Below are 27,998 nucleotides of genomic sequence, written 5' to 3'. Positions count from 1 at the left end.
CTTCCTAGTAGATGGGTGTTATCAGAGACAGAAAGTAACTTGCTGAGGTTGGAAAACTTGTAAGTGGCAAAAGTAAGATCCAGACCCAGGTGTTTTCCAAAGCTCCTCTGCACTTTTTTTTTTTTTTTTTTTTTTTGGTGACAATGCTATATAGCTCTTTGTTTTGTCTGGATGTTTGGATATCTGAACTCGATGACATTTCATGGCATGTTCTAGTGTTGAGAATTTCAGAAGCCTAACACAAGTTGGAACTTTTAAACTAAGCATGAAAATATTATAAGCTGTGTGATTTCCTAGAACCAAATGAACATGAATACATATGAGAATATATGAGAGAACAAAAGATATAGTAGAACATTACTCCTGAGAGCTTTGGTGAGGAAGTCTGTTAGCACTGTTTCCAGTGGGGCTGAAAATCTTTATTGTCTTAATTTTCTCCCCCTAACCACCCACCCGCAAATGCATTCCCTCCCCTGATCTACTGAAAATTAGTGAGTTAAATTCTAACCTAATTTGACAATGAACTGCTTCGAATATTTGAGTTAGTTGAGTTAATTGAGTGAGGTATGCATAGCATTCAATTCTATATCTTCAGTACTGATTATTCTTTGAATTCTAGGTTCCTGCCTCCAAGTACATGCTTGACATTCCCAGTTGGATATTCCCCACCATTTCAGCTTTAACACATCTAAATTTAAGAGGGCTATAACCCACAAACTAGTACTTCTTAATGAGACCATCAGGAGAGGCATTAGACTCTGGGGCCCAATTGCTTATGTTCCAAGGTGGCTGTCACTTGTTATCTGTGTGACTGAACACATCATCTAACCTCTCTTTGCTTGAGGTTTACCATCTGTGCAATGGAAACAATAATATTTCATGGGGTTGTTATATAGATTAAGTATTACATATAAAACACTTGGTGCTGGGTACATAGTACCATGCGAGTGTTAGCTGCCATTATTATTGTTGTTATTGTTGTTATTATTCTCAATCATCTAGGCTGAAAACTGTCATCTTTTGTTTGGATTACTAGATGTGAAGAGGATGTGGGAACAAGGCAAAGGAAGCAGCTAGCCACCCATTCCTTTTACTTCTTCTTTGGAATATTATCTCATTTTCAACAGCTACCACCCTAAATTCGGTCTGCATTACCTTTGATCTTCCCCATTATATTAGCAGTCTTATTGCCAGTCACTTATTTATGCCCTATACCACCAGAAGATGTATCTTTTTTAATGTTATTGTAATGGAATTATTCTCCTATTCAAGAACTTTCAATGTCTAATCCTATAGCATATAGTTCAAATTTCTCATTCTGGAATAGAAAATTCCTTCGACCCAGCCCCGACCTATTTTTTGAGCCTCATCACTTTCCCTTACATGTCAAAGAAGCAGTAGGCAAACTAGTCCACTCACTGCTATGTGTTTTTCTCCATACGACATTCCTAGGGCCTGGAATTCTTCTCACTATTCAAATACTACCCATCTTTCATAGGCTACCTCAAATTTTGTCTCCTCCAAAGACTTGGAGCAGGTATAAAAGGCATCAGAATAAAAAGTCAAACTTTACTAATTCAGTCAGAGTACACATATATTATGGATGATTAAGTAAAAAGCAAAGGTGTGAAGTTTGAGAAATAATTATAAAAATTTAAAACTATTCATGTATTTTCATATTTATATAGGGATTGCAAGCAATGACTGAAGTAGCTAGCAAAGATTTCACTGTGTATAATAGAATGTTTGAAATAACTGTTCATAATTAATAGCCTTAACTATCTCACTTGTCCATTTGTCCATTCTGCTGTAATCTGACAGTTGCATTCATAAGAAATCTTGCCTGCTCAAAAAAAAAAAAGTCAGTGGAAAAAAATAGGAGTTTCAGATTTACAACATTGTTGAGGAAGGAATTTCAACAAAAGAGGTACTTTCTTATAGCTATAGAAGTATAATTACAAAACCCAAACATTGCTGAACAAATCTAGTATTTTATTATATCAAAGTATTGGCCTTTCTTTCTCTATTACTTCTAGCACCGTTAGACAGAACTCCTTGCCATCCCTGTCATCAAGACAAAGGAAGCAGAGCAGCTCAAATAAAGCAGTACTGTAAGCAACTCATAGCTTCCTCTTTGAGAATGGGGAGGACTCCTAATTAAGACTGCATTACAAATAGGTAATCACATAATGCAAATTGATATTATAAAAGTCCATACTGTGCTTGAATTCTTTGTTCTTAAAGAAAATATTAATTTCAAAACCATCTGGTTGATTTCTCAGAAATTACCAGAGGAGACGTATTTCAAAAGGATAAGTCTAATGTGACCTTGAGCAAATCACTTAAGACTGTGAAGGCTTGAGTTTTCTCATCTAACAAATAAAGGATAGGACTAGGTGATTTCCAATACCCAAAACACATCAATATTTCTATGCCTTTTTATTTTCTTACCTACAAGGATATAAATTATTTTTTAAGGTTCTGTTGCTGTGACCTTAAAGTTCAATGACTGTGTCTATTCTCACATACTTTATTTTTCAAAGGATTAGAATATAAATTCTTAATATTAAAATAATTATAAATTTTTAATTTTCTTTTATGATTCGAGACACCTTAGATTTTGAATGCCCTGTTCCAAATAGTGCACAGAAACATGAAAAATTAAATCATTTCTTTTTTCTTATTTTTTATATTTCATATAGTATTATATATTTTTAATGACTCTAAAACCATAATACATCTCCACATTTCTAAAATCCAATAGTTTATTCTTACTAACTTTTACTTTCATAGTATTTCAAAGACACAGTCCCTTTTATTAGAGATGAGAAGAATCAAATAATTGCTTAACAACTGGAAATTAATTTGAAATCTGAGACCATATCCGATCTTTTGCCTAAATCAGTATTCCCTGACTTCTTCAGGATTTCTTGGTTGTCTTGCTGGTGAGAATAAATTTGACCATCAGACCAAGTATCATTGCTGTCCCTTTCTTAGTATCAGTAGCTAAGAGTCCCCCAACCCATCTTTGTTTTGTGATTTAAGCCACTAGATTGCACTGTGACAAACTGGTGTTTTTACAGGAACTCACAATTTAAAAAATGAAGAAAACAATGACTGTATAACTATTGAACAATTTGACTTACTGCACTGGAGATTCATTTTCTATTTTAAAGATAATACAATTAGTTTCATAGACTAAATAATGGCATCTAGATAAAGCATTAGAGAGGGAAAGAGAAGAAATGAAGTCATTAGCAATGTATAGGAACCTCTCTAAACAGCATAGTTTAAATTTCAAACTGACATAATTAACAAGGTAGGATATTCTTTATAAAATCAGAAGCCCCAGGTTTTTGCAAAGCAGGAAGTCCCAAATTTGAGGTATTTCTAGGCAATTGGATGGTGACACCTATTGTCCAAATGTATCATTGCAGCATATCTTTTAAAACATCTATGAGCATGGGGTTGAATAAAGTTGGCAGTCTCAAGTGCAATATTAGGAGTACTTATCCATTTGAGATACTCATATAATTGTGGACAAATTTTAAATTCAGTAAACATACCTTACATGTATAGCTGTCTTGCTCTTAGAAGTTATTTTGTTCACAAGGGCTGTGTGTGTGTGTGTGTGTGTGTGTGTGTGTGTGTGTAAAAGGACATTCATTATTAGCATTAAGTTATTCTTTGCTTTGAAAAGGAGGGGCAACTATGAAGTGGAAAGGCCAACTAAAAGAAATCCTGGACTTTCGACAGCTCCTGCTGTTTGCGACCGTCCAGTACCAACAATAGTAGAGATCTACCATTGGAAACGATTGTAAAGTAACGACATTGATTTTTACAATTTATGGAATTTATCTTAGTGCTTTTCAATAATCCTTCATAATAATGAAAATGCCAGAAAGGTGGCTATATTAAATTTCTACAGTCTTTAACTCACCAGTGAAAATAAACTTAATTTAAAAATGGAAAACATAACTAATCTGAGGACAGGAGTTCTAATAGCCCTAAATAATCTATCACATATTTTTTCAATTTATTGCCACACTTCTCATTTGTTTTGAGAAACTTGTGCTATTATGTGCAAAAGTTCTATGACAAAATTCATAAAGCTTTCAATAGCCTCAATTTTAATATTGTATCTTCATTGTAAATTTCTTGACTAACTTTCCAGGTTTTTTCCAACTTGCTAAAATGATTTTTGCCATCCGGAGACATTATTATCTTGAATCAACATAGACCTTTGGGCTTACCTGCATAAAACTACCCTGTGTGGTAATCTACATTTGATTTTAAGGGAACTAAAAATAGAAAGCAATCTAAAAGCCAAGTGCTCATCCATTTGAGATGAATTGCCTCTTTCAGGTCACTAATTCATACTACAGTGTCCCAGGAGAGTTAATTTATTTCCCATGAGTGACCACTTGACTCTGAGAAGGTATTTTAACTCAGCAAGGCTTAATATAGAACACATCTTATTATTATAACTTAGTTACACCGTGGTAAACAGTTTTCCGTTCTCTTTCTCAGCCTTACTCAGTACCAGAACTGTCTTCCTTTGACCCTACTGGTGTTTTAAGTCAGTTTAAGTAGCTCCAAATCTGGTAATTTACAATTAAAATTGTGAGACAGTAGAGATAAAATTTGTATTATTTAAAATAACTTTTTATATGAGTGTATAAATTCATATGCTCTGTAAGCCAATGACAAAAGGATCTCATGTTTCTCTGTAATTAGGAATGTTGAGAAAAAAATTATTCTAAAGTATTGTTGATTGCAATGTTAAGGTTCTAACCTAGTCGGTTTCAAAATAAATAAATAAATGAATAAATAAATAAATAAATAAATAAATAAATAAGCAATCAATGAGCAGTAACCATGAATAATCAAAGGCAAAACCCTGAAATAAAAAATGAGTCATTGAGGTTTCGTTTAACTCTGAAAGTGCTAATTTTTCAGGGTGCTCAAAGCTTGTACCCTTTACAACCTTAGTAGGTATTTGTATGTTTAAAAAAAATTAGTTTGGTATCTATTAAAGTCCCTATATATCACACCATTAAAATTAACTATTGTATGATAGCAAAGTTGTTCACATAGGGATAATAGATTTAGAAAATAAAAATAGAAGATAATCAGATAAATTTGAATTTCAGATAAAAAGCAAGTAACTTTTTAGTGTTTGTATGTACCATGCAATATTTGAGGAGATAGATAGTATATATCACTAAATATACCATTCCAATTGTGCTACAATTGTAAAACAGGTTGAACCAATCTGAAATTAATTGGGGATCTCTCTACACAAGGTTTGTGGCTTAAAGTGAACATTAAGTTCCAGTTGACCCCATTAGATCTAGATTATTGTTCTGAACCATCATTAAATAGTCAGCATCTATTTCTCAACATTACTGAACATCTATGTGACAGTCACTGGGCTGAATCATTCTTCCAGTAACAAAACTAGACTTTTGGCAGGTACTTTTTTCATGAAGTTTGTGACAAGGATGGCTTACTATTCAAAAGCTAATAAAAATTCAATTTACAGCAAAACAATCTAGAGTATAAGTACAGATCAGTGTTGAAAAATTGAATAGCTGTTTTTTTTTTCTTTTAGTGAGTTCTTTTTTTTGACCCAAACTGATAAAATATGCTGGGGAACAAGATCTCAAATGCTGTTTAATATCCATTTTTGTATCATTAAATTGTTGCTCATTTTAAATACAGGAATATTGTCTTTATACTAGAATACATAAGAATTTGTAAGTTAAATATAATCTTACACAAAAGAATTAGAACTTCTATTTTTATATGACAATAAGATCAAAGAACACTCTATAGCATTGCAACCTTATCTGTTTAGCCCGTTTTCATTTTAGGGAAGCATATTTAATGATTATGGCATTTCATGTAAATATGCTGAAGTAATATTGCAAATGTGACAAAAAATGAAACATTTCATGAAATAATCAATGAAACAACTGTTAGATCAATAAATAATTCAAGAAGGAAAAACTACAAGAATGACTCAATGCGAGGAACTCTAAAAGAGAATGATTTTACTATCTAAGGATTCAGAGGTTCTTGGAGAACTCTTTAAACTCTTGGAAAAATTGATCATGTTTTAAAAATGTAAAATATGTCTAATACAACATTATAGGAAAAATAAAATGCTTTGTAAACTTGATTTTTTTAAAAAAATCTAAGAATTAATGTATAGTTGAAATAATACCTAAATATTTTTTAAAAACCCATAATTTTGTTTCAAACTTTTCTGATATAACCAAACATTTTAATTGCCCTTTTAAAAAAGTGGATTCAGTTCAAGACTCTTTTTATGGTACTGGTTATCTTTGAATAGGTCATCTATGGTTTTAAGAGTACATTTAGTTATATTTTAAAAGACATTTTACTTAAGTATAATATGCATACAAAAAAGTGTACATTAAGTGTACAACTTAAGTTTGCACAGCTAGGATTACCCATGCAGCCAACACCTAAATTCAGGAAAAGAACATTACCAACACTGCAGAGCCCCATTGGTCTTCCTCCTGGTCACTTCCCTTCTCCTCCCAAGGGTAAGTACCATCCTGATGGCTAGCAACATAGGTGTGTTTTGTACTTCACATTAATGGAATTATATAGTAAGTACTCTTTGGTATCTGCCTATTTTCACAAATTATTAGTTTCACCAACAAGTTTATTAGTGTCATCATTTTGCTGCCATAAAGCATTTTCATTATATAGTATATCCCACCATGTGAATATACCACAAATGAGATCTCCATTCTAGAGCCGATGAACAGTGAAGTAGTGTCCTGCTTTTGGCTATCCTGTGTAGTGCTGGTATGGACTTTTATGAGTACATGTTTTGTGGTGAACAGAAGTGTGCATTTCCAGTCTATATCTCAGAGTGGAATTGCTAGGTCCTGGGATGAATTAAGCTTTAGAATTGCCTGGTTTCCAAAGTGTTTATACCATTATGTTTTCCATTAACACCAGCTGTACTTGCTCTACATCTCTGCTCACACTTAAAACCTCTTCTTTTTAGTCTTTCTGGAAGCATATAGTAGCATGATATTGTAGACTTAATTTGCATTTCTGATGATTAATTAAAGCACCTTTTCATGTTTATTGGACATTTGGATATATTTCTTTGTAAATGTTTAAGATCTTTTATTTTTAATAAATGTAAAAATCTTTTTTCATATTATTTGCTTATTTTAGTTGTTTATTTTGTATATGACTCCTTTGTTGAATATATATACACACACACCTGGATTGTTGGATATATCTAGGTCTTCAACTTTTGGTTGTCTTCTTCATGTCTCTTGGTGAATTAAAAGTTCTTAATTTTAATATAATAGAATTAATCAATTTTCCCTTGTGTGGTGTGTCCCGATTTAAAAAAAAAACAAAAAAACTTGCCTACTCAAGATCATGCAGGTCTTTATTTCCAGTAAAAGCTTTAATCATTCACGTTTAGATGTGTGACCCATTTGGAAGTGATTTTTATGTATAAAGTAAAAGCAAAAATACATTCTTTTCCTATATGATTACTCAATTGACTCAGTAATATGTATTGAAAAGATTGTTCTTTTTTCACTGCATTGTGTTCCTTTTGATATAAATCGAGTGACTACTTATATGCAGGTCTTTCTTGAACTTGTTTTTCCTGTTCATTGGTCAGTTTGTCTATTCTTACGCCATTATCAATCTATCTTAATTACTATAGTTTTATAGTAGCAACATGGCTTTAAGTGATTATAACTTTCAAGTTATGAGTATGATTGGAAGTCAATTGCTCAAAGCCTTAATTGAATCTTCTGGATAATTAAATCGTATCTTACATATATTCTTTTGACATAAAATGGGGAGGGCAGACAATGAAAAACTTACAAAAAAGTTCAAAACATCCTTGCTAGTAATGCCAAGATGAGAATAAAGATTATTACCACGTTTAGTAGGGAACTGAGTCCCTTCTTGCAAGATGTGAGAGGAACAATTTAAGACAACAAAAAATACAAAAGAGTTGTATACAAAGTATACGATCAAATGCAAAATAGTATGGTGTAAACCAAGTAAGAGGATTGCCAGTTAAAATGCAGGGCACCTAGTTAAATTTTGATTACGTTTTGCTCTCCAGAGAAATCTAGCAATGTCTGAAGGTATTTTTGACATAATAGGACTTGCTGTTGGCATCAGCAGAGTAGAGGCCAAGGATGCTGCTAAACATCCTACAATGTACAGAACAGGTTCCACAGCAAAGAACTATCTGGATCAAAATGTCAACAATGTCAAGGTGGATAAATCCTGCTTTGAAGCAACAAGAGAACCAGTCATAAGAAGTGGAAATTCAGTTCAAGTTAAAAGCAAAATTTTGCTTAAATGTAAGGATTATGTTGATGTGACAAATGACAGAAGCCTAAGATAGATGTGAAAATTTTAAACTTGAAGCCAGAGAATCACACTGTTTGAAGTACAGCATCTATAATTGAATTTTTAGATGTTTCAGTACATTTTCAAAGAAATTTAGAGCATGCAGAGTTGAATGGAATATGTTCTGAAGTTTATCTACAAAACATGGTGGAATTGGTTAACCTAAAAGTTCAGCTTAAATTCTGCAACTCTTTGATATTTTTCACCACTTAAACTTCTTGATAATGACCACAAAGAGTATATATATATATATATATATATATATATATATATATATATATATATATACACATACACTCACACACACACACACACACACACACACACACCACTCATATATATACATATACATATACATATGGGTCCTAACACTGGCCATGTGATCTGCTGCATGCTGTTTCTCATTTTGTCTATTAAACTGATGTGGGCCAGATGATCTGAAAGATCCCTTCTAGCATTTAACATCTACACAATAATTCCTCAGTTCTTGTAAAAATATAAATTTCACAACAAAAACATATTTTTCAGTGTTCTCAGTGACAGGTACAATACCAATTTCAATGACTCAGCCTTACTTTAAAAGATAAGCAAATTTATATTTAAAATGGATAATTTTATAAATTCTTTCTTGATGGGGCCCTAAGCAAGTGAATATGATGAAATGATACTTGCAGTGTTTTCTTACTGCAGCATAATATAATCAACCACTTTCTCCTACTATTAGCAAGAATATCTTGGGATTGATTCACCAAACCTCAATATTACCATAACATTTAGGAAACTAATTTTAATTGGTAGTAACTGTTTCTCATACTGTTTCATTTGTGGAAATCCTGTTAGAAAGCAAGATGATAAAAGGACCATGCCCCTAATTATGCACAATACAGTATATAGCCATGGTCACCTAGAGGAAGTGATATCCTTTCAACCAGTAGAAGGAACTTCAGAATTGTTAAAGCAAATGTAGAACTTTCAAGGTAATATGGCTCAAAGAATGGTGCAAGGTAGGAAGTGCTTAAATAAGCAATATGCATGTTACAAACGATGAGAGTGGTGCAAAGCAAGGGATCAAATAACTCTAGTGGGATTGGCCTTTGTATTGTAGATGTTTAGCAGCATCTTTGGCCTCTACCTACTAGATGCCTATAGTATCTCCTAGCCCCACAGCTGTGACCATCAAAAATGTCTCCTGATATTGCCAAATTTCCCCTAACGGGCAAAACCGTCCCAATTCAGAACCACTGAGGTTAAAAGCTATGCAAACAAGTTGGTTCCAAGATCCTCTGCAGACACCCAAATCTATAATTATTCACAATAATAAGGGTTAATCTCACATTGTTGAGTGAAAGAAGCCAGACAGAAAAGTGAACACAGTTTCATATGTATAAAATACTGAAACAGAAAAAAACTACTACTTATATTGTAGGAAATCAGGATAGTGGTTGCCCTTGGGAGAGGCAAGCATGGAGAGGAGTGCCTGGAAGGCAGCAGGATGAGCCTATGAAGTTTAGTAATGTTCTGTCTTGATCTGGGTGCCAGTTACATAGATGGAAATTTATCAAGCACTATGATATGTGCAAATGTGTTCACACGCATGCACACACAGACACACACAGAGGCAGTAGGCCCTCCATATCCTCTATATCTGTTTTACATCCAGATTCACCAACTGCGGATCCAAAACAGTTATTTTTCTTCTATGGTTGGGAATCTGCACATTTGAAGAGCCAACTGTATACACTGTTCTACACCATTTTATATAAGGGACTTGAGCATCCTTAGATTTTAGTATCTGCAGGTGGTCCTGGAACCAACTCCCCCTTGGATACCAACTGTAATTAAATATATATTTTTTCAAAATGCTATAGGAATCACTTCATCTTTTTCATAATAAAAACTTTGTAGCTCTTACTCTTTGAATCATAGGCAATACTTATTAATCAAGCTACACGTTAATGAAGCAGAGTTTTAAGTCAAATTGCAATAAAATTTAAAAGTTGGGTCATCTCCATGTATTCCTTTTAAAATCAGGCATTTAATTGAAACAATCCATTTCAATTAATTCATTTGGTAGAAGTTACTTATTCTCCTGAGACTTGTCTCTATTCCTATTGGCAAAAGCCTCACAAATGAAAAGTAACTTTTTAAAAGTTCAAAATTCTATATAAATAAGCTCTGTCACAAAAGAGGCAGAGTACTGTCAAGTACTGCAGTTTCTATCTATTGCTAAAATTGGAAAGATATGATTTAGCAGCTGAGGCATAGTTTTGTCTGAAAATAATCTACATTTATTTATTACAATCCAGGAGTTAAAAATTACTTTTTTGGCATGTATAAAGATGAGATTCATATGCTTTTATACATAAAGATGTAGTATTATCCTTATTCTTTTCCAGGATGTACATTATTTTAAAGTAATACTCAGACTGGTACAAGAACATTTAACAGGCAATAAAGAAAAAAAACTGGAAAAACTGAAATCTACACTAAATCTAGAATTTTTAATGCACTTATTAAACAAAAATACTTTAAAAAGATTAATACCATAGCTTTTTAGGAGTCTTTAAGAATCGTTATTTTAAAAATACTGCAATGAAAACATATATATCATAACCAAATGCGTGATTTATTTTTGGAAAAAATAATTAAAACTGAGATTTTTCCAATAAAAGGGAGAAATAAGATCACACCCTGATTACACATTAATCACCACATTCTGTATAATATGGATGTGCTCAACATGTAGTCAGTGATAATGTGAATGAACATCAGAGATTTAAAAATCACAAACCACCTGCCATTGCTGTAAATTCATAAATGTTGAAATAAATACCTGGAGATAAGTAAATTTTAAAAACTGAAGCCTTTGACAGTGTTTATAGATCAATCTGAGTGTTTAGTAGAAATTGTACAGCAAATTATTTGACATTACTTCTAGTTTCCACTCAATTTCTTTATAATATGGCTGTCTGGTGTTGCATTTGTAAAGATACTTCCTACAACCACATGGGTACCCCAGAGACTATGACGAATCACTTTACAGCAGCCAAGATCATCAACACGAAATCCTAAATGTCGATAGCGTTCATCTGTTTCAAAAAGAGTGTTGTTTGTATATGGTCCAAAAAACTGGAGGAAATAAGAAATGAAGCAATATTTTCAGTAGCAAGAAAGACAATGGAGTAATAACTTTATGCAAACACATATCTATTTTAATATTTCAAATATTTAAAAAATAAAATAAATAAAAAGGTCACATGCAACACCTAAACTGCCCTGACACCTCTTCTCCCCCTATTACCTGTGCATTCTGGAAATGTGAATTGAATGATCTAGCAAATTTCATGCTATCTAGAACCAACTGTGTAACACTACATAACCTTTAAAGATAGAATAAACTTTAGACAACTATCTTTATCATTTTCAAGATAAGGAAACTCCATAGTAAGGTTTGTTTCAAGTCTAGTCTATACCTCATTTGACTTTGAGAAGAAACGGATTCAAAAAAATTAGTTACTATTTTTAATGAAAAGATATACCCAGAATTTAAAATGTGACCACGACAGTGGTTTAGTTATTTTCAAAGTATAACTTTAGAAATGTTAATTTCTCAAAAAAGTTTTTGGGAAATTAAAAAAAAAAAATTTCTTTTACCATCCATATTTTCTTAATTCTAAACATTTTTCTTCCTTAAAGTAATGATTGCTAATTTTCAACAGTTAACACTAATTCGATGTAAATTAAATAATAAGGATGGAAATTAATAACTGTTTTTATTTTTTTTAATTAAAAAATTTAAAATGATAGAGAAACTTAACTGCGAGCAATAAAGAGGTCTCTCTAAGTTGTTGTGAATACAACTTACTCATAGTGGTACTTGACTGGATAAAATTGTGAGGTTTTAAAAAAGTTTTAAGTGATATATTTTTACCAAGGTTATAGTTATAAACAATTTTATAATAAAACCCATTCCTACTTCAAATTCTATAATCTGGCTTTCAAATGGTATTTAATTACTCACCGCCAAACCAGATGATGGGTCAATAAAGTCAGCCCAATAGCCTTCAGCTCGAAGAGCGTAGCATATTTCCTTAGCACCATTGATGAACTGCACAGGAAAAAGACAGAATATGCTCAAGATAGCATATTATTTTTATTTTTAATAAATTTTAAAAAAATCTTTAGTCTCAGATAGATACTTCAGTAAGATTAATCAAAATTAAAACTGATCAGTTAGACTGTAAAGTCATAAGATTATCGCCAGTCTAAAAGATTAATGGTTTATATAATACCTTCCTCCCTTTCAAAAAGTCTAAACTGTGTATTTTTTCTTCTAAGTCATTTCCTGTTTTAGAAACTATTTCTAATCCTTTCTGTGCTATTAACTTCTGAATTTGTTAAGCTATAGTTGCTATTTTGTATCACTATGGAAATTTTAGAAATAAGGTAAGAAAGGAAAAACAAAATATTCATAATTAAAAAAGCTGAACTATTCACTAATATTAATAAATGTTGCTTAAAAATACATACTTGTTTGTGTGTCCTTCAAAAACACATCTATCCACTCACATAGTCATGGAATATTTCTGAAAAGGCACATAGAAATAACAAAAAAAATGGATAGATGGGGTACAGGGTTGGATATAAAGCTTACTTTTTTTCATTTTATACCCTTTTGTATCTTTTGTATAGTACATAATTATTACATACCATGTGCATGTATCGCCTATTCAAAATCTTGAATAGGCGATACATGCACATGGTCTTACTATCCTAATTTCTATGTCTTTATTAACTTTATCAGAAGTCTATGCAGTAAAAATGACAGAACCAATATTAGGACCAGGTTAGAATGTTAAAAAAAAAAAGGATAGATCATAAACGTTTAAAACAAACAGCATACAGTTCCACTTACAGCCATAATAGAACAATAGGTACCAAACTTGCCATCTGCTGAAAACTATAAAACTGACAAAAATATATGAGGTAACTGTTTTTAAACTCAGACAGTCAGAAAAAACTATAATATTTGAGAGAAGGGAAACTGATGAGGTGATCCCCATATTTGCTTGTTTTGTTAGGGGATACCTTGTCACAGGGCAAAGAAGTGAATTCCAAGCAAAGAAGTGAGCTGAGGAGGTAGAACTCAAGGATTCTGGACTGCTAAAGCATCTGGAATTTGTGGGGCAGGATACTGGAAAAGAGAGATGAGCAAACAGGCTCCAGATTAGTCTGCAGAATGACTAGCCCTGGTTCTATAGCCAAGGGCTGAGCTGTGCATGCACAAGATGATACCCTGCAAGGCCTAGCAGAGTGTGCCCGTTGTGGGGCTGAGAGGTAAATGGTGATATCAAGGGCTGTGCAGTGCTAGATAACAGATTTCTGGCCCACTCATAGTAGAGAGACCTCACTGAGCACATGTGGCATTCAGCTGTGATTCTCAAAAGTCAAAGCCTTAGGACTATGGGCCATATCCTAAATAAGGGGTTAGCAAGCTATAATTTGAGGACCAAATCCAGCTGGCTGCGTATTTGTGTAAACAGTTTTATTGGAACATAGCATTGCCTGTTCATTTACATACTATCTGTGGTTTCTTTAATATTACAAGGGTAAAGTTGAGTAGTTGAGACCCTGGAGATTACAAAGCCTATCATATCTACTATCTGGCTCTTTATGGAAAAAAGTTTATTGAGTTAACGCCCGCTATAGAGGTACACAATTTAAGCCAATGTATTTTCTCCCAATTCTTCCTTGTAAACTAATGAAAAATGTTAAGAGAATACTATATTATTTTGATTATCTTTATACTTAATATTTACATTTACTGTTGTATTTAATTAATCCTCATCATTCTTAAAAATAGGAAACTACTGAACATGGTCTAGAAAAATCATTAGAACATGTATCAATGTCATGAAGAGATGTGCCATACACATAAACTACAGGGAGAGTAAAACAATGCAAATGTTTGTTTGGTTAACTTAAAGAATCTCAAATTATTACAAAAATAACCAGTTTAAGTATTTTTCTCTTAGTAATTCTATTCATCATTAGCAAATACTGACATCTGCTGGAAAAAAAAAGAGATTTAAATCATAAAATAAAATATTTACTTGGACAGTAAGGTATATGTAGTTTTAAAATACTCATATATCTAAAATAGAAAAAGTCTGTTTTTTTTCCCATAGAAAATAGCTTCAGTCATTATAAAATTAAAAATCACAAGATAAAACATGTTGCCATTTCAAAGCCCTGAAACTGATGTAGGACTATAATGAGGTTAGTATTAAATAAGGTGCAGAATCTTTACCTGATCAAAACTTAGGACCACTAGTGCAATGCACATGTCAAAGCTCTCTAGTGACTAAATGATAGTGATAAGAATAAATTTATTAAACATTATCTCAAAATGTGAATAGAAAATGTTTACTGAGTTAATGCCTATTTAAATTCAACTCTCTAAATTCAGATCTCTGTCATATCAGAGACAATGTCTTATGCCAGTCTGTAATTTCCTTGCTAACTAGCATATAATTTGCTCATGACTGTTAACTACTACCTGAAATTTATAAGCAAAGTTGTATGTTGAACTTTTAAGTACTATGAAGTCATTACCATGAAATATTTTGTTGAGTGTATAAAATATATTTTTACTAATGAAGAGAACCATACATCAAACCCTAGAGAAAATACAAAATGATTTCTAGCATTATCATACATGGAAATTAGTAATGGTAATTTTTCAACTACAGTTAGCTAAGGTCCCCAAGTGAGTTATTCCTAACCTGTCATACAGGCGCAGAAACATTCCTTTCTATCTTGTAAAGAACCTGATATAATCCAACATCAAACTCTTACAGAAAGTATATATTTTTAAAAATCTAATACTTTCAGTTACCTCATCGTTTCTCAGATTGGTAAAAATAAAAAGAAATGCTAATATCCAGGGTAAGCTAGAGTGACAGCATATACACTAAGACAATCATTTTGGTAGGCAAATTGGCAGCATCTGTCGAAATTTAAAATATACACTTTAATTCAGAAATTCCCTATTTAGGAATCTATACATATAAATGTGTGCATAAGAGATATATGTACAAATATATTCACTGTAATAGCAAAAGCTTGATTTTCAACTTATAAATTACTAAGTAAAATTTTAAGTAACTTAAAAAATTTATGATTTGCTTGTGCAATATAATACAATGTATAGATTTTTACAAAGAATAAAACATATCTATGTATAATGATATGGAAAGATGTCAAAACATACCTTCAGGTTAAAGCAAAAGACAGGAAAAAAAAATGTGGGTATATAATTTTTGTGATCACATGATACACGGTTACTGCTTACTTCCTGAAAAAGGCTGGGGTAATTTCCATGTTTTATTTAACATGCTTTAAAGAGAGAAACAGATATGTAGGGAGAGGGGAGAATCAAAGAGTTCATGAGTATGAAGAGTTTATTTTACTTTGTTGATGTTCTTACTCTATTTTCCAAATTTCCTAAAACAGACCTAAACTCAAAAAAAGAAAAAAAAAAGAAAAAAAAAAAAAGGTGAGAGAAAGAGTACCAGAGTCTAAGTTGTTCGATTACACTTAAAAAAAAAAATGTGGCATTGTTATTCTCAGAAAAGATGTTAAGTCCTCTGGTACTAAAATAAGTTAGCAGAGAATTAATAAAAGCTAGAAAAGACACTCAAAATTGTAAAACATTGGTCATAAAATTAAATTGTCAGCAATTGAAAGAATTACCTTTTCCAAGAGCATTTCTCTTTCGTTTTCTACCTCCTCACTCCAAATAGTCATATCATTTTTAGTTTTCTGTGTTACAGTCAGAATCATTAGTTTGTTGCTGGTCACTTCCGGAAACAGTGACTGAAAATCTATAAATAAGAATGAAAATTCAGGAAGAAAAAAATATATATATAGTTTTCATAAACAACATAGTGCATACAAATATTTCCATGGAAAAATGATGATTAAATTATTGTGGTACCAAATTAGGTTTATAAATGCATATTATTTTTGAAAAGGACTAAATAAACTTTGTTTTCATTTACTTCTCTTGTTGGATGAACTGAAATATTATTGCCAACAATTTTGAAGACTAAGTAGGGTTACATGTTATTGGTCTTGTAATTTTCAAAAAAGTTTATAAAAATTTTTCTCAGTATTATTCATCAGCTCATGAAATTACAGCTATAATAATCACCCCCAGGAATAGAGGGAAAGCTTTAGGGAAAAAGTTATAAAAATTCTACTATTCCTATCTAATGGCAGTGAGAGGCTGGATGTCAGGTGACATATGAAGACCTTATTTTGGCAATGCAATTATTTCACATCAGACATGTTAAAATATTAAGTAAAATATAAAGCATTACAATTCCTATGGAGTATATTTTTCAACACATTAAAAAATTAGGGACGTTCTCTAATATATGTCAGTGTAAAAGGCATAAAAGCGCGATATACCTCTTCGCAGCAATTCTGGACATGTCTGGATTGCACACTCTACTTTGGCACTTTCAAAGTAAGTTTCTGCACTGTTAATTTGTTGTTCAACGGGTGCATCATTACCCTAAGGAGAAAAAAATATTAAGTAAACAAAATTTGGAGTTCAAATAAACTATCTTGCCTGTTATGAATCTGTCTTCCCTAAAAAGTTTTTAAAAATAATCCTAATCTAACTGTTGGTGGCATGATATCAGTGTTTTCTTATATACCTAAACTTTTCTCTATGACGAATATAAGATCTGAAAATTCTGAAAAAAAGAAAAAAAAACTTGACTTGATACAAAAACGAGTTGGCTAAGAAATGAACATACTGTAACTGTGTCTTACAATGTTATCTCTTATATTTAATTTTCCTTTCCTTTCTTTTCGTTCATTCTGTAATCTGTAAAATAGGGATAACACTAACTTACAAAATAACATGATTAAATATATAGCTTCTCCTATAGGAAGAGCTTAGAAGCTTTTCTTCAACTGAAATTTACTAGGCACCTATTACACATCAGAATAGGCATTATGATGGTAAAAAACCTAGTTTTCCCTAGTACATCTATCAGAGCTAGTAGAAGAAAAATGGCATGAACAGATATATGCAATCCAATATGAAAAGTACTACAGAGTTATGAAGAAAGTCTTCTAGAAGCACAGAAGGAGAAGAAACTTGCTTTGCTGGGAGAAAGCAGGAAAAAGTTGAAATCATCATATTTGACCTACATGTTAATTAATTTGTATATCTGACAGAAAAAGAATAGGTGAAATATAGGTTAGGAACTCAGAAAGAAAAATAGTCCAACTAGACATAAGGCATGTGATGGTCAAACACAAGTGTATTTTAAAAAAATGAAAAGTATGCTGCGACTGGGATGCAGAGAGAGTAGGAAGTGGTGTGAGGCAGGGGAGGAAAGGAAAGGGTCAAACTGTGGAAAACCATTTATGTCACATTAAGAAATTCTCACTTTAGAAGCAGTGAGAAATAGCAAGGTAAGATACAAAAAGCTAATGCTAATATTACCGTGGAGGATGTATGGTAATGAGGGGGAACAGGTTAATAAGACTAGTAAAGGCCAATTTATTAATTGCTTACTGCTTTACATACACTTTCACATTTAATCCTCCTAACAACTTTGTGAGCCAAAGATTATTATTATCCCCATTTTATATATAAAGAAACAGAGGCTTAGAAAGGTAAATAATTTTCTGAAGGTCGCAAAATCAAGTAAACAGCAGAGCTAACCTTTGAATCCAGATTTATCCTATCTCCATAGTCCATTATATTACAATGCCTCTAAGAATCTAGGTAAGATAAGGTAGCTTGGAACTCTGGCAATATTAGTGAGAATTAAAAAGACACAATTTAAAAGCTACTTTAAGAGATAAAAGCAATGAGATTTTATTACTATTTATGGGGTATGATGGAGAACAGAGTCAAGGTCGGCACTATAATTTTTATCATGGAACAGTGGGCGGACAAATTATAATATGGTAATAAGGACAAAATTTAAGAGAAAAAAATTCAGTATTAGACATGTGAAATCTGGGGACCTGTGAGAAAACCAGATACATTTAACAGGAAGATAGAAATATAGAACCAGAAATGTCAGAAACAGAAATAATAAGTTAGAAATTATCAAAACACAACCTGTGAAGGAAGTAATGGGAATAAGTGACCAGGCAGTAATTTACATGAAGAATAAAAATGTATGGGAAATATTGTGTAATTGGTAGACAAAGGAGAAGCCAAGAAAAATGAGAAGAAATTATTTTGAGAGAAAAAGTCAGGGGAAGTCGACTGTGTCCCAATATTAGGTTATCTGATATAGTCCAACTAATCGTAAGTGGTTATTGCTTTTAATAATATGGTTTTTATTAAAAACAAACAAACAAACAAAAAAACTCAGCCTGAAATGAGATAGAAATGTAAAAAATTATAAGCATCAGGGATTTGACAGACTCTGAATTGCATGTAACTTTCTACTTGATTGGGCAATGAAGCAATACCAGTTTAAAAAAATCATTAAAAAAAAATCCTCAGAAATTGATTTTTTAAAAAACCTATTTATAAGTCTTACTTTTTAGGGTATATCTGAAGAATTCCATAAATCTCAAAATTTTCTTAAGTTTTTAAATGGCTAGAGGAAGATAAAACTAGTAGAAATTTAGTCCATATACAAATTATAATTACCATTTGTAAATGTGAAAAACAGGCAATCTTAATTTCTGGTAATATAAAATTAATTAAGCCATCTGTATTGGATGAAACAGTAGTTATCAAAAAAGACATTTTTGAAGAATTATTTAATTACTGAAAAAAGACTGTAATCTAAAGTAAAAAAAGTTATTACTAACACTATGTATAGGACAATTCCAATTTTTTAAAATCCATATATTTTGTTTTTGTATACATTGGAATTATTTTTTTTACTTTTTCAGTGAAAGTAATGTTTGTAGTAAACAAAAATTAATAAAGTATTAGTTAGAAAAACAGAGTAAGTGATATTAACAATTTACCTGAAATTCATTCACATATTGTGCCATCACAAACTCATGTCTTTCACTTGATAAAGGTTCTGCTAGAATATCAGGTAAAATTTTATGAACCTGGCTTTTCTTTTGTGACATGGTCCCATTGAGGTGACAATCAAAACCTATGTTCCCAGGAAGCTGGAATCTCTGATCTTGAGGTCCAAATGGTCCCATAGTTTCATCAGGCCATATTGTTCGAGAGCCTGAAAAGAAAGAACACAATGAATTATTTTCCCCTTAACAATCTCATGCACTGGTAAACCGAAAGAATAAGTGCTCGTCTTACAATTAAACATTTTTTACCTAAATAATATATTTTTGAAATTTGCTTTCCTGTGTGAATATAGTTAGTTTTAAGTCATTTCCAAACCACTAATCAAAGCAACCAGTTGTCAGCTCACAGGCAAGACCATTATTAGGAGAAAGATTCAATAAAACACTGTAATCTATATCATGTAATGCTTGATAGTCATTAAAAAGAACACAGTAAATCTTTACTGATATTGAATGAAGTCCAAGATATATTACATTAAAAGAAAAGCTAAGTTAGAGTAATTCAGAAAAAAAGATCTAAAAGACACCATACTAAACTTAAAGAGGGATTACCTCTTAAGGAGGGGCGTGGAGCTGCTATTACCTGGTGGTGCAAAACATTAATGAGATGGGAAAAAAATCTTGTGTGAACCAATGTGACATAATGTCATGTTAACTAGGTACACGAGTTAATATAGACTAAACATGTATAGAAGACCACGTTACTTTACTCACTAAAACTTTAAAAATATCCTAACTGGTGAAAAATTAAAAAAAAGATCCATAAACGAATAAAGTAGTAAACCGAACAAAAAAAATACTCAAGAGTAGGAGTTCTGTTTACAGAAAGGCAAAATTGCTGAAGACAGTTAGCAATAAAAATATTTTTTAATACTCTGCCCAAAGTGAGGGACTAAAAATGGCCATGTCAATATGGTTGCTCCATCACTAAACTGTAAGTACCACCATCTCTCTTCCACATCTAAGACAGACATCATCTATCAATCATGAAACGCTTTCCTACTGAACCCAGATGCTGTCTTATAATTTTTAACCCAACACCCCAATACTTCTCAAACTTTTAAGTATTATTTCTAGCAACTTTACACATGATGTTGATGCTACTAGTCTGAAGACTGGAGTTAATTCATAAGTGAAAATATATTAGCTATTTTTGAACAAGATAGGTTTTAACTTCAGATAGAACAGTCTCTTGAAAGAAAATAAATATCCCATATTCATAGTGGATTTGAGCCGCATGTACTAGTCATTTAGGTTTTCTCTTTCGGGAATCCTGTTCATATCCATTAAAAATTTTTTTTTGTTCAGTTTTCTACTGGATTTTTCTTTTTCTTATTGCTCCATAACATTTCTTTATATATTAAGGATACAAACCCTTTATATGTTCTGATGACAATAAATCTTCCATTTATGATACATATATATTTAGCCTTTGGATGATATGTATTGGAGAATAATCAGAGATGGAGTTATTAAACTGGGGCAAGAAAACCAGGGAGGCTTTGTATGCCCAAGTAAACTTACATTACATTGTAAGTAACCTGTTGCATAAAAAAAAAAAGGATTCCATACCCAATCCTTTTAGGATATATTACATTAAATTTCTAAGAGCCTCCTTTAATATTTTAATGTGCCTTATAAACCTCTGGGATAGAACTATGGCATATAGCATTTCTTAAATTTACTAATCATAGAAATTAAAAAAAAATTTTTTTACCTTGAAAAATTTTCATTGCTTGAGGACAGTTGGAGAAATGCTACTGAAAGCAGTGGGAAGATAACCAAGGTTTATCAAGAAGTAACATGATTAAAATGTTCCAGAATGATTAATATCATGGTGGTGTGCAAAACGGATTAGAAGCAGCCTTTGTAAATACTGGGTAAGTTGTTGATTCAATAAACACATGTATAAAAAGTGCTAGCTCTATTTAGGAAATTCAGTAAAGAATGGCAAAAAGTAGTAAACGTTTAATAGGATTAAAAGAAGATTTGAAAAGACTGTATTTGAAGATAGAAACTAAAGTTTAATAAAGTTTTAGAAATCAATATTCCTTCTTTTCATGTTGTAGCTTTCTGATATAGTCAGAGCTCTGATTTTATTTTCAATGGAATAAACTCAACTTTCGAAAATCTGTAACACCTTAAAAAGAAATATTACAGAAAACACAACTCAAGATGTTATGAGTCAATTACAAGTAAAACAATGATAACATTTACTTACATATATCAGGAGGTGCAGTGGCTACATGAGGTTCATCAGAACCTGAAGATCCTGCAGTTGAAAAGGCTTTGGGATTGACAACCCTTTTAACTAATGAGCACAATCCTGGGAGATAGGTAACCAGTCTGGCTCTGTTACAGAGCACCTAAGAAATGACATGAAAATTTAAATTATTTGCTCTGGATATAAATGTTATACTTGCTGAGACAATCTCTTGCAAATCTTCACAATGCGACACGTCTGAAATTTATTCTACTATTGAGTACTTGCCACATGACAAGCATTATGTGTATTTGTTTTTTAAAAAATAAACATAAATATAAAAAAAAAATGTTTCTTTGGGTTTAAGAATATGGTTTTTCCAATAAATGCCAAGATCACAACAGCCATACAGAGAGAATGGGGATCTCTAAAAGTTGTCCCATTTAGCAACACTAAAAAGGTAGCACAACTAATAAGAATCTTTCAAAACTTTTCCTAGGACCAAAACCTGTTTACTTTCTAATTATTCTTTTCTTTTACTGCTATAAACAGTGCTAATTAACTCCCATGCTATCTTTTGTCTTGGTTTATGGAAATGTCCAATTTCTTCCATTTCAGCATATACCTCTGTGGTATATTTTCTGTTCCTATGTTCATTCTCTAGACTCTGTGTTCAGTTATAATAGATGAATATGTAAACATCTTTCATCCATAAACTTTTAACAAAATACCTGGGTCAGAATACATTAATTCGGTATAATTCAAACTATAGCCAAATATAGCCTACTGCTTAATTTGGTAGTTTACTGTAACACAGCCACACCCATTTGTTTATGTATTGTCTATGGCTACTTTTATGCCATAATGACAGAGTTAAGTAGTTGCACAGACACTCTATTGTCCACAGAACCAAAAGTATTTACTATATGGCTTTTTACATAAAAAAAAAAAAAATTATTGCAAACTCTTACTTTAGTGGGAAAAATATAACAATATCATCTGTAAAAATGTTATTAAAAGATCTGAATAATTAAGAGATCCTTGAAGCAATAGAAAAAAGTTTTATGGAGGAAAAACTAGCTTTTGAAGAAATAGACAAAATTTGTGGGGGAAAAGGGGCATTTCAATGAGTGACTTTTGGGAACAAAGTTATGGCACTATAAAAGGTATACTTAGAAGAGTGACAAGTTCAATGAGGGAGGATATAGGGGAGGTGCAGTAAAAATCCAAAAGTTAGCTTGTGAGTAACTAAGAAAGGCTTTATATTTGACATTGACAGTAAAGGGTCTGTTGCCTCAAAATTCTAAATCAGAAATTTTATTCTATAGGCAAGGAATGGAGTAAACTGATAAACATAAGGATATTTTAAGGAATGTACCATTTCAGGGCAGTATGGAGAATAAACTGGAGTGAGGTTAGAGAAGCGGTATGAAAACTATTTACCAGGATGATGAAACAGTCTAGCTATCTGATGCCTTAGAATCACTCTTTTTTCCCTTTCACATAGTATTCTGAAATCCAACCCATGTGTTCTTTCTGACTTTATTTCTTAAGTACAAGAGAACATCCTAACTGGTTTTTCTACCCCTCTGACATAATTTCTAATTTTACCCTTCCTTCCCTTACTCTATCCTTTAGTCACATAAAAATATCTATCGAACATTTCCTATATTTCTATGCCTTCTTTTATATGGTCACAAGATTTCTTCAGTTACAATGCCCTTTTCCCTCTCTAAGCTGTACCAATTCCAACTCTTTCTTCAAGACCTAGATAAATAGAACTTCCATTATGTTCTCCAAAGTGCAAGGCATGTCTCTAGAGCATTCTGCTTAAGTGAAAATTTAAGTATCTTCCCTTGGGTCTGTCCTACACCTGCCCAAAGAGGCAAAAATGGTAATTAGGCGGCTTTTTATCTACTAGACGAACTCAGAGTTTTGAGTATTCCTATAATACTATAAATTTACCTTTACAACTGAAGACATTTAACAGACTGAATATACCTCAAGATCTAGTGGCAATTGAAAATTTTAAATTCCAAAAATATTTGAGCATAGCCTCAAAATAATAAGAGGCTCAATAAGAGATTAGCCGAAGGGAGCAATACTAAATAGTAAGTACTAGCAATACTAAATAGTGACTAGGGGTCAGGTCCTGCACTAAGTGCTTCATATGCACTGTTTTATTCAGTTTCCACAACACTTCTATATACCACTATTAACATTAGTTTAATTATTAAAATATTTGTGATCCTTCACATTCACATTGATCCCAAGCAAAAACAAACAGAAAGATTACCCAAATTATTTTAAAAACTACTTTTTATTAAAAATTATGTTAGCCTCTGAGTACCAAGGCCCTAGACTCTATTTTGATATTTTCTCTTGATGGTAAAACTTTTAACAAACATTATATAACAAAATGTGAGTTCTGTTCCAAGTCTAAGAAAATCTAATCACTAAGTTTCATTTTAGTGTAAAATAAACCAGTATATGATTTGTCTACTGAGATAGTTGATGACAGTACTAGTTTGTTACAAAATTTGTCCTTTAACCTATATGATCCTTAAATCCTTTACTGTGTATGTGAAGTATTTTGAGCAAACTTGACAGATTTTATGACACTGGGTCAGTTGGTGAATATAACTGAAAGGTATAGCCAATAAAAGAGCTCAAAAATTCGAAGAGCCAGTTTATTGTAGTTCAAGAAGTGTGTGTTTTATATATGGCTAACGTCAAACAAACTTAGGTTTCTAGATTTGGGAAGATGACAAGCTATTAAGATTTAATTTTAAAATCCTTATTAGTATATAAAAAAGAACAGTCCTTTAGACCCTGTTTTAGGACTAAGTTTTGCTTTTGGTTATTTGAGGAGAAAATATGGTCTACATCAAAGACTGAAAACTAGCCATCTATGAAAAGCATCCACATCCATCCACAGACATTTTTGTGTGGTCTACAGTGTTACAAGAAATTTGACTTAAATATCCACATTGAGAAATTGTGAGATTTCACACAAAAGGTCCAGATTTTTGACTGTTCTTGAAAACTCAGAAATTCTATCTGGCAGCACTGGATTCACATTCTCAAATGGCATTATTTAGCAACAAATCACTGTAGCTAAGAAAAGGCTGCTATTCTCCTTATATCAGAAATGAGCACTTCAGTTTGTCAAAATCGCCAAGTCCTCTTAATTTACCTGTCTAGCCTCTGAAAAATGGACATTTATGACTCTTGCTATGTATGCTAACTAAATTTTTGAAGAACACACATATCTGCATATTTCACTATTAATATGCATTCAGCTTTTCCAATGCACATTAACAAAATTTTAAAAGCACATTTGAATATTAAAATTTTATTTGAACTCCTTTCTAACAATAAAAGGATTTATGAAAGTATCTTCAAAATATTCACCCTACTTAACTAATTTATTCATTTAAATCAAAATAAAGCCAGGTCAAATATTAGTACTCCATTCTATTTAATGTCTCTTCTTTGAGAGTACCACATTCTTCCTTTTGTAACATACTCTTTCTGTGGTTATGGCTAGGTAAAAACTCACCTTAAAACACGGCCAACACTCACAGTTTACTTTTATAACTTGTCCCTATAGTCATATAATTCGACTCTTATTTAATATATTGTGTTCAATTACAGGAATACTATCCTAGGTAATTGTCATGATCAATCTTCCTAACACACAGCTCTGATTAAATCACCACAATTTAAAGACTAAAAAGTTTAAATTACTGAGGTTGGCATTCAAGGCTCTCTATTACTTGACCCAAACTCCACCAGCTAAACTTATTTCCCACTAATCTCATTCACATCATCTTATACTCAGGAAGATAAAATTGACTTGATTTTTCATAAGGGGGTATCTTTAACTATATCTCTCATTCTTCTCACTAAACCTCAGACTACCTAAATTCCACCCATCTTTCAAAACTCAAATTAAATTCTTCTCAGGTTAAGTGATCTCAAGACCCTACTACTTTTCCCTCTTTACATAACTCTGAACCTGCATTGTACCTCTGTACTGCTTTTAAAAAATTCTTCCTACTTTTATTGTAGCTGTTTACACACACGTATGTCTCTTGCCCCCTATTTAGGGTCTGATTAATCGTTGGGCAGTTACAATAAATAAACACTCTGGTCTATGTGAATAAAGTATCTCTTGCTCTCGTTTTTTAAGATTTGGAAGGTTACTTGCTCTACTGAAACTGCTACAAAAACTTTCAGTCTGGCAAACGAAAGAAATAAAAAACAGCTTACGAGTAGATTATAAATATTTACTGAAACAATGTCCTTTAAAAATACTGAAAGGATGTTCGCACTGTATTTATTAAACTGAATTTGTAGAAACACGTACACTTGTATTGAAAAGAACGTATTCAAATTATTTTCAAAGGCCACTAACATGATTTTCACATCCCTTGCTTCCTTTGACATTTTCGATACACTAAGTCTAAGCACGAAAAATTTTATGCCACCAAACCATCCTAATTACACCCATCCCTCCAGTATTTCCCAGCAGGTTCCCAAGCTATAGAGTTTTACTATACTGCTTCTAAAGAGACTACTCACATTGGCCATTTCTAGCGCAGAAGGCAGACGCAAAATATCTTTCGTTTTGTAAAGTTATTCCTGGGAAAGGACAAAACAAACAGGCTTGTGACGGATTAAGCTCTAACAACAGCGCTCGCGTGACGCCCACTATCTCCTACCGGGTGTGTATCCCCATCACAACAGGACCGAAACCCAAGGAGGCCAGAATTCAACCCCGGCGTCCACAGGGCACAGACCCCCGCCCTGGGGAGGCCCCCGGCTCTTCGCCCGCGCGGTTTGCGCCCGCCGAAGACGACTCAGACTGGATCGGAGCCGGGAGTGGGAAGCCGGGGCCAGGACACAGTCCCAGGGGTCCCAGGGGGCCTTTTAACACACGTCGCGGCAGCCGGACAACAACTACTCGCCAAGGTTCGAGTTGCGGGGAAGGGTGAGAAGCGAAAAGAACCTAAGGACAGAGTGACAGGACGACTGGGGACAGCGGGAGGGGCACTGTGGGAATGGGGGCAATACCGAGAGCTGTGACCCGAAGACGGGCGAATTTGGAGGGGCTACCGCGGGCGGAAACCATCCGTACCAGTCACCACCACCGCCTTCGGCAGTCCCAGACTCGGCTCTCCCCGCCGTCAAAATGGCGGCGGCGACGGCAGCGGTGCCAGCGCCTACGCCGGCAGTGACCAGACTGAAGAAGTCGCTTCCGAGCGCGTTGATGCGAAGGATCGTCGAGCCGATGATGCGCACGCGCACAGTAGGCCTGCGCAGAGCCACCTTCCGTTGGGGGAGTCCGGGCCTACGAAGTGGGAGCAGGGTGACTTGGAGAAGGGGGACGAGGGCTTCTGATGTGGCTTAGGCGGCCATTGCATTTCGTTCATCAATTCCTTGATCTATTTGATAGATTCCCCTCACTCTAAGACTTTCTTACAGTCCCAGGAGATGATAGTCTTCTGTTTTTTGTATATTGTTTTTTTTCCCACTAATCACTGTTTTGGGGCATAGGGCACTAATGTTTTTCTCTTGTGTACCAGACCCATAATAGCCTAAAAAAATTTATCTATCTATCTATCTATCTATCTATCTATCTATCTATCTATCATCTAATGACTCGTTTATAAATAGTATATAATTTTTATTTATCATTGTATTTTTTTAAATAACTGAGGTCTGTACTTTATTAATACTGATAGTTCCAGTTGAGTCATGTTCGGCAAGTTATTCTCTATGTTTTTAGTTTCCTCACTTCTAAAACTGGAATAATAATAGTGCCCACCTCCTATACTGTGAAGATTAAATCATATAATATACAGCTAAGACACAAATTTGATAATGCCATGACTGCTTACATCTACCCAGTTGTTTCTCGTTGCTTCCAGGATTACATCTACGTAGTATTGCTGAAGGCTGATTATGATCTGGCCCCTGTCAACCTCCCTCAATCCCTTGATCACTTGTGGGTCTCCCCAGCTGCCCACGGTGTTTCGGATTCTATTTCTCTGTTCGCACGCTTCCTTTGCTTGAAATAACCTTACCTTTCTACATCTTATCTTAGCATTCAGGGAAACACCTATGCATCTTTCAAAAGACATTTCATGTATCACTCTGCTGTAAAGTTATTCCTGACAGCCTCACGCCGTACCATTGATCACTGACTCCTTTTATCTCCCATCTGGACTTGACTGATGATTTTCTATCATAGCAAATATGA

General features: G+C 33.1%; 1 protein-coding gene across 3 annotated transcripts; it reads right to left on the bottom strand.

Annotated features, from left to right (window-relative positions):
* Positions 1-10,698: 10,698 nt before the first annotated feature.
* MMADHC (metabolism of cobalamin associated D) lies at positions 10,699-26,978 on the bottom strand. Of its 3 annotated transcripts, none has more exons than XM_016151121.2 (8): positions 26,874-26,978; positions 26,318-26,377; positions 21,749-21,893; positions 19,459-19,676; positions 16,912-17,017; positions 16,192-16,322; positions 12,458-12,544; positions 10,699-11,565 (listed from the first exon to the last, which is right to left on the bottom strand). In XM_016151121.2, exons 2-8 carry the CDS (start codon positions 26,324-26,326, stop codon positions 11,371-11,373), a joined length of 891 nt encoding a protein of 296 aa, XP_016006607.1. In that variant the 5' UTR covers positions 26,327-26,377; positions 26,874-26,978; the 3' UTR covers positions 10,699-11,370. The 3 variants fall into 3 exon arrangements, with proteins under 3 accessions (XP_016006607.1, XP_016006606.1, XP_016006608.1); XM_016151120.2 differs by having other exon boundaries at positions 26,810-26,955; XM_016151122.2 differs by having other exon boundaries at positions 19,549-19,676; positions 26,810-26,955.
* Positions 26,979-27,998: the final 1,020 nt, after the last annotated feature.

Source organism: Rousettus aegyptiacus, unplaced genomic scaffold, assembly GCF_014176215.1.
Source record: "Rousettus aegyptiacus isolate mRouAeg1 unplaced genomic scaffold, mRouAeg1.p scaffold_m13_p_2, whole genome shotgun sequence".
In the NCBI taxonomy this organism is placed as follows: domain Eukaryota; kingdom Metazoa; phylum Chordata; class Mammalia; order Chiroptera; family Pteropodidae; genus Rousettus; species Rousettus aegyptiacus.
This window is presented reverse-complemented; position numbering and strand designations above follow the sequence as displayed.

Bases quoted from the DNA above. Each gene is read 5' to 3' on its own strand.
- MMADHC (XM_016151121.2), bottom strand. The intron at 12,545-16,191 runs GTAATTCTTTCA...TTTCCTGTGCAG, and splicing joins GAGAAATGCTCTTGGAAAAG to TTCATCAATGGTGCTAAGGA. The intron at 11,566-12,457 runs GTGAGTAATTAA...TATTTCCTCCAG, and splicing joins ACCCATCATCTGGTTTGGCG to TTTTTTGGACCATATACAAA.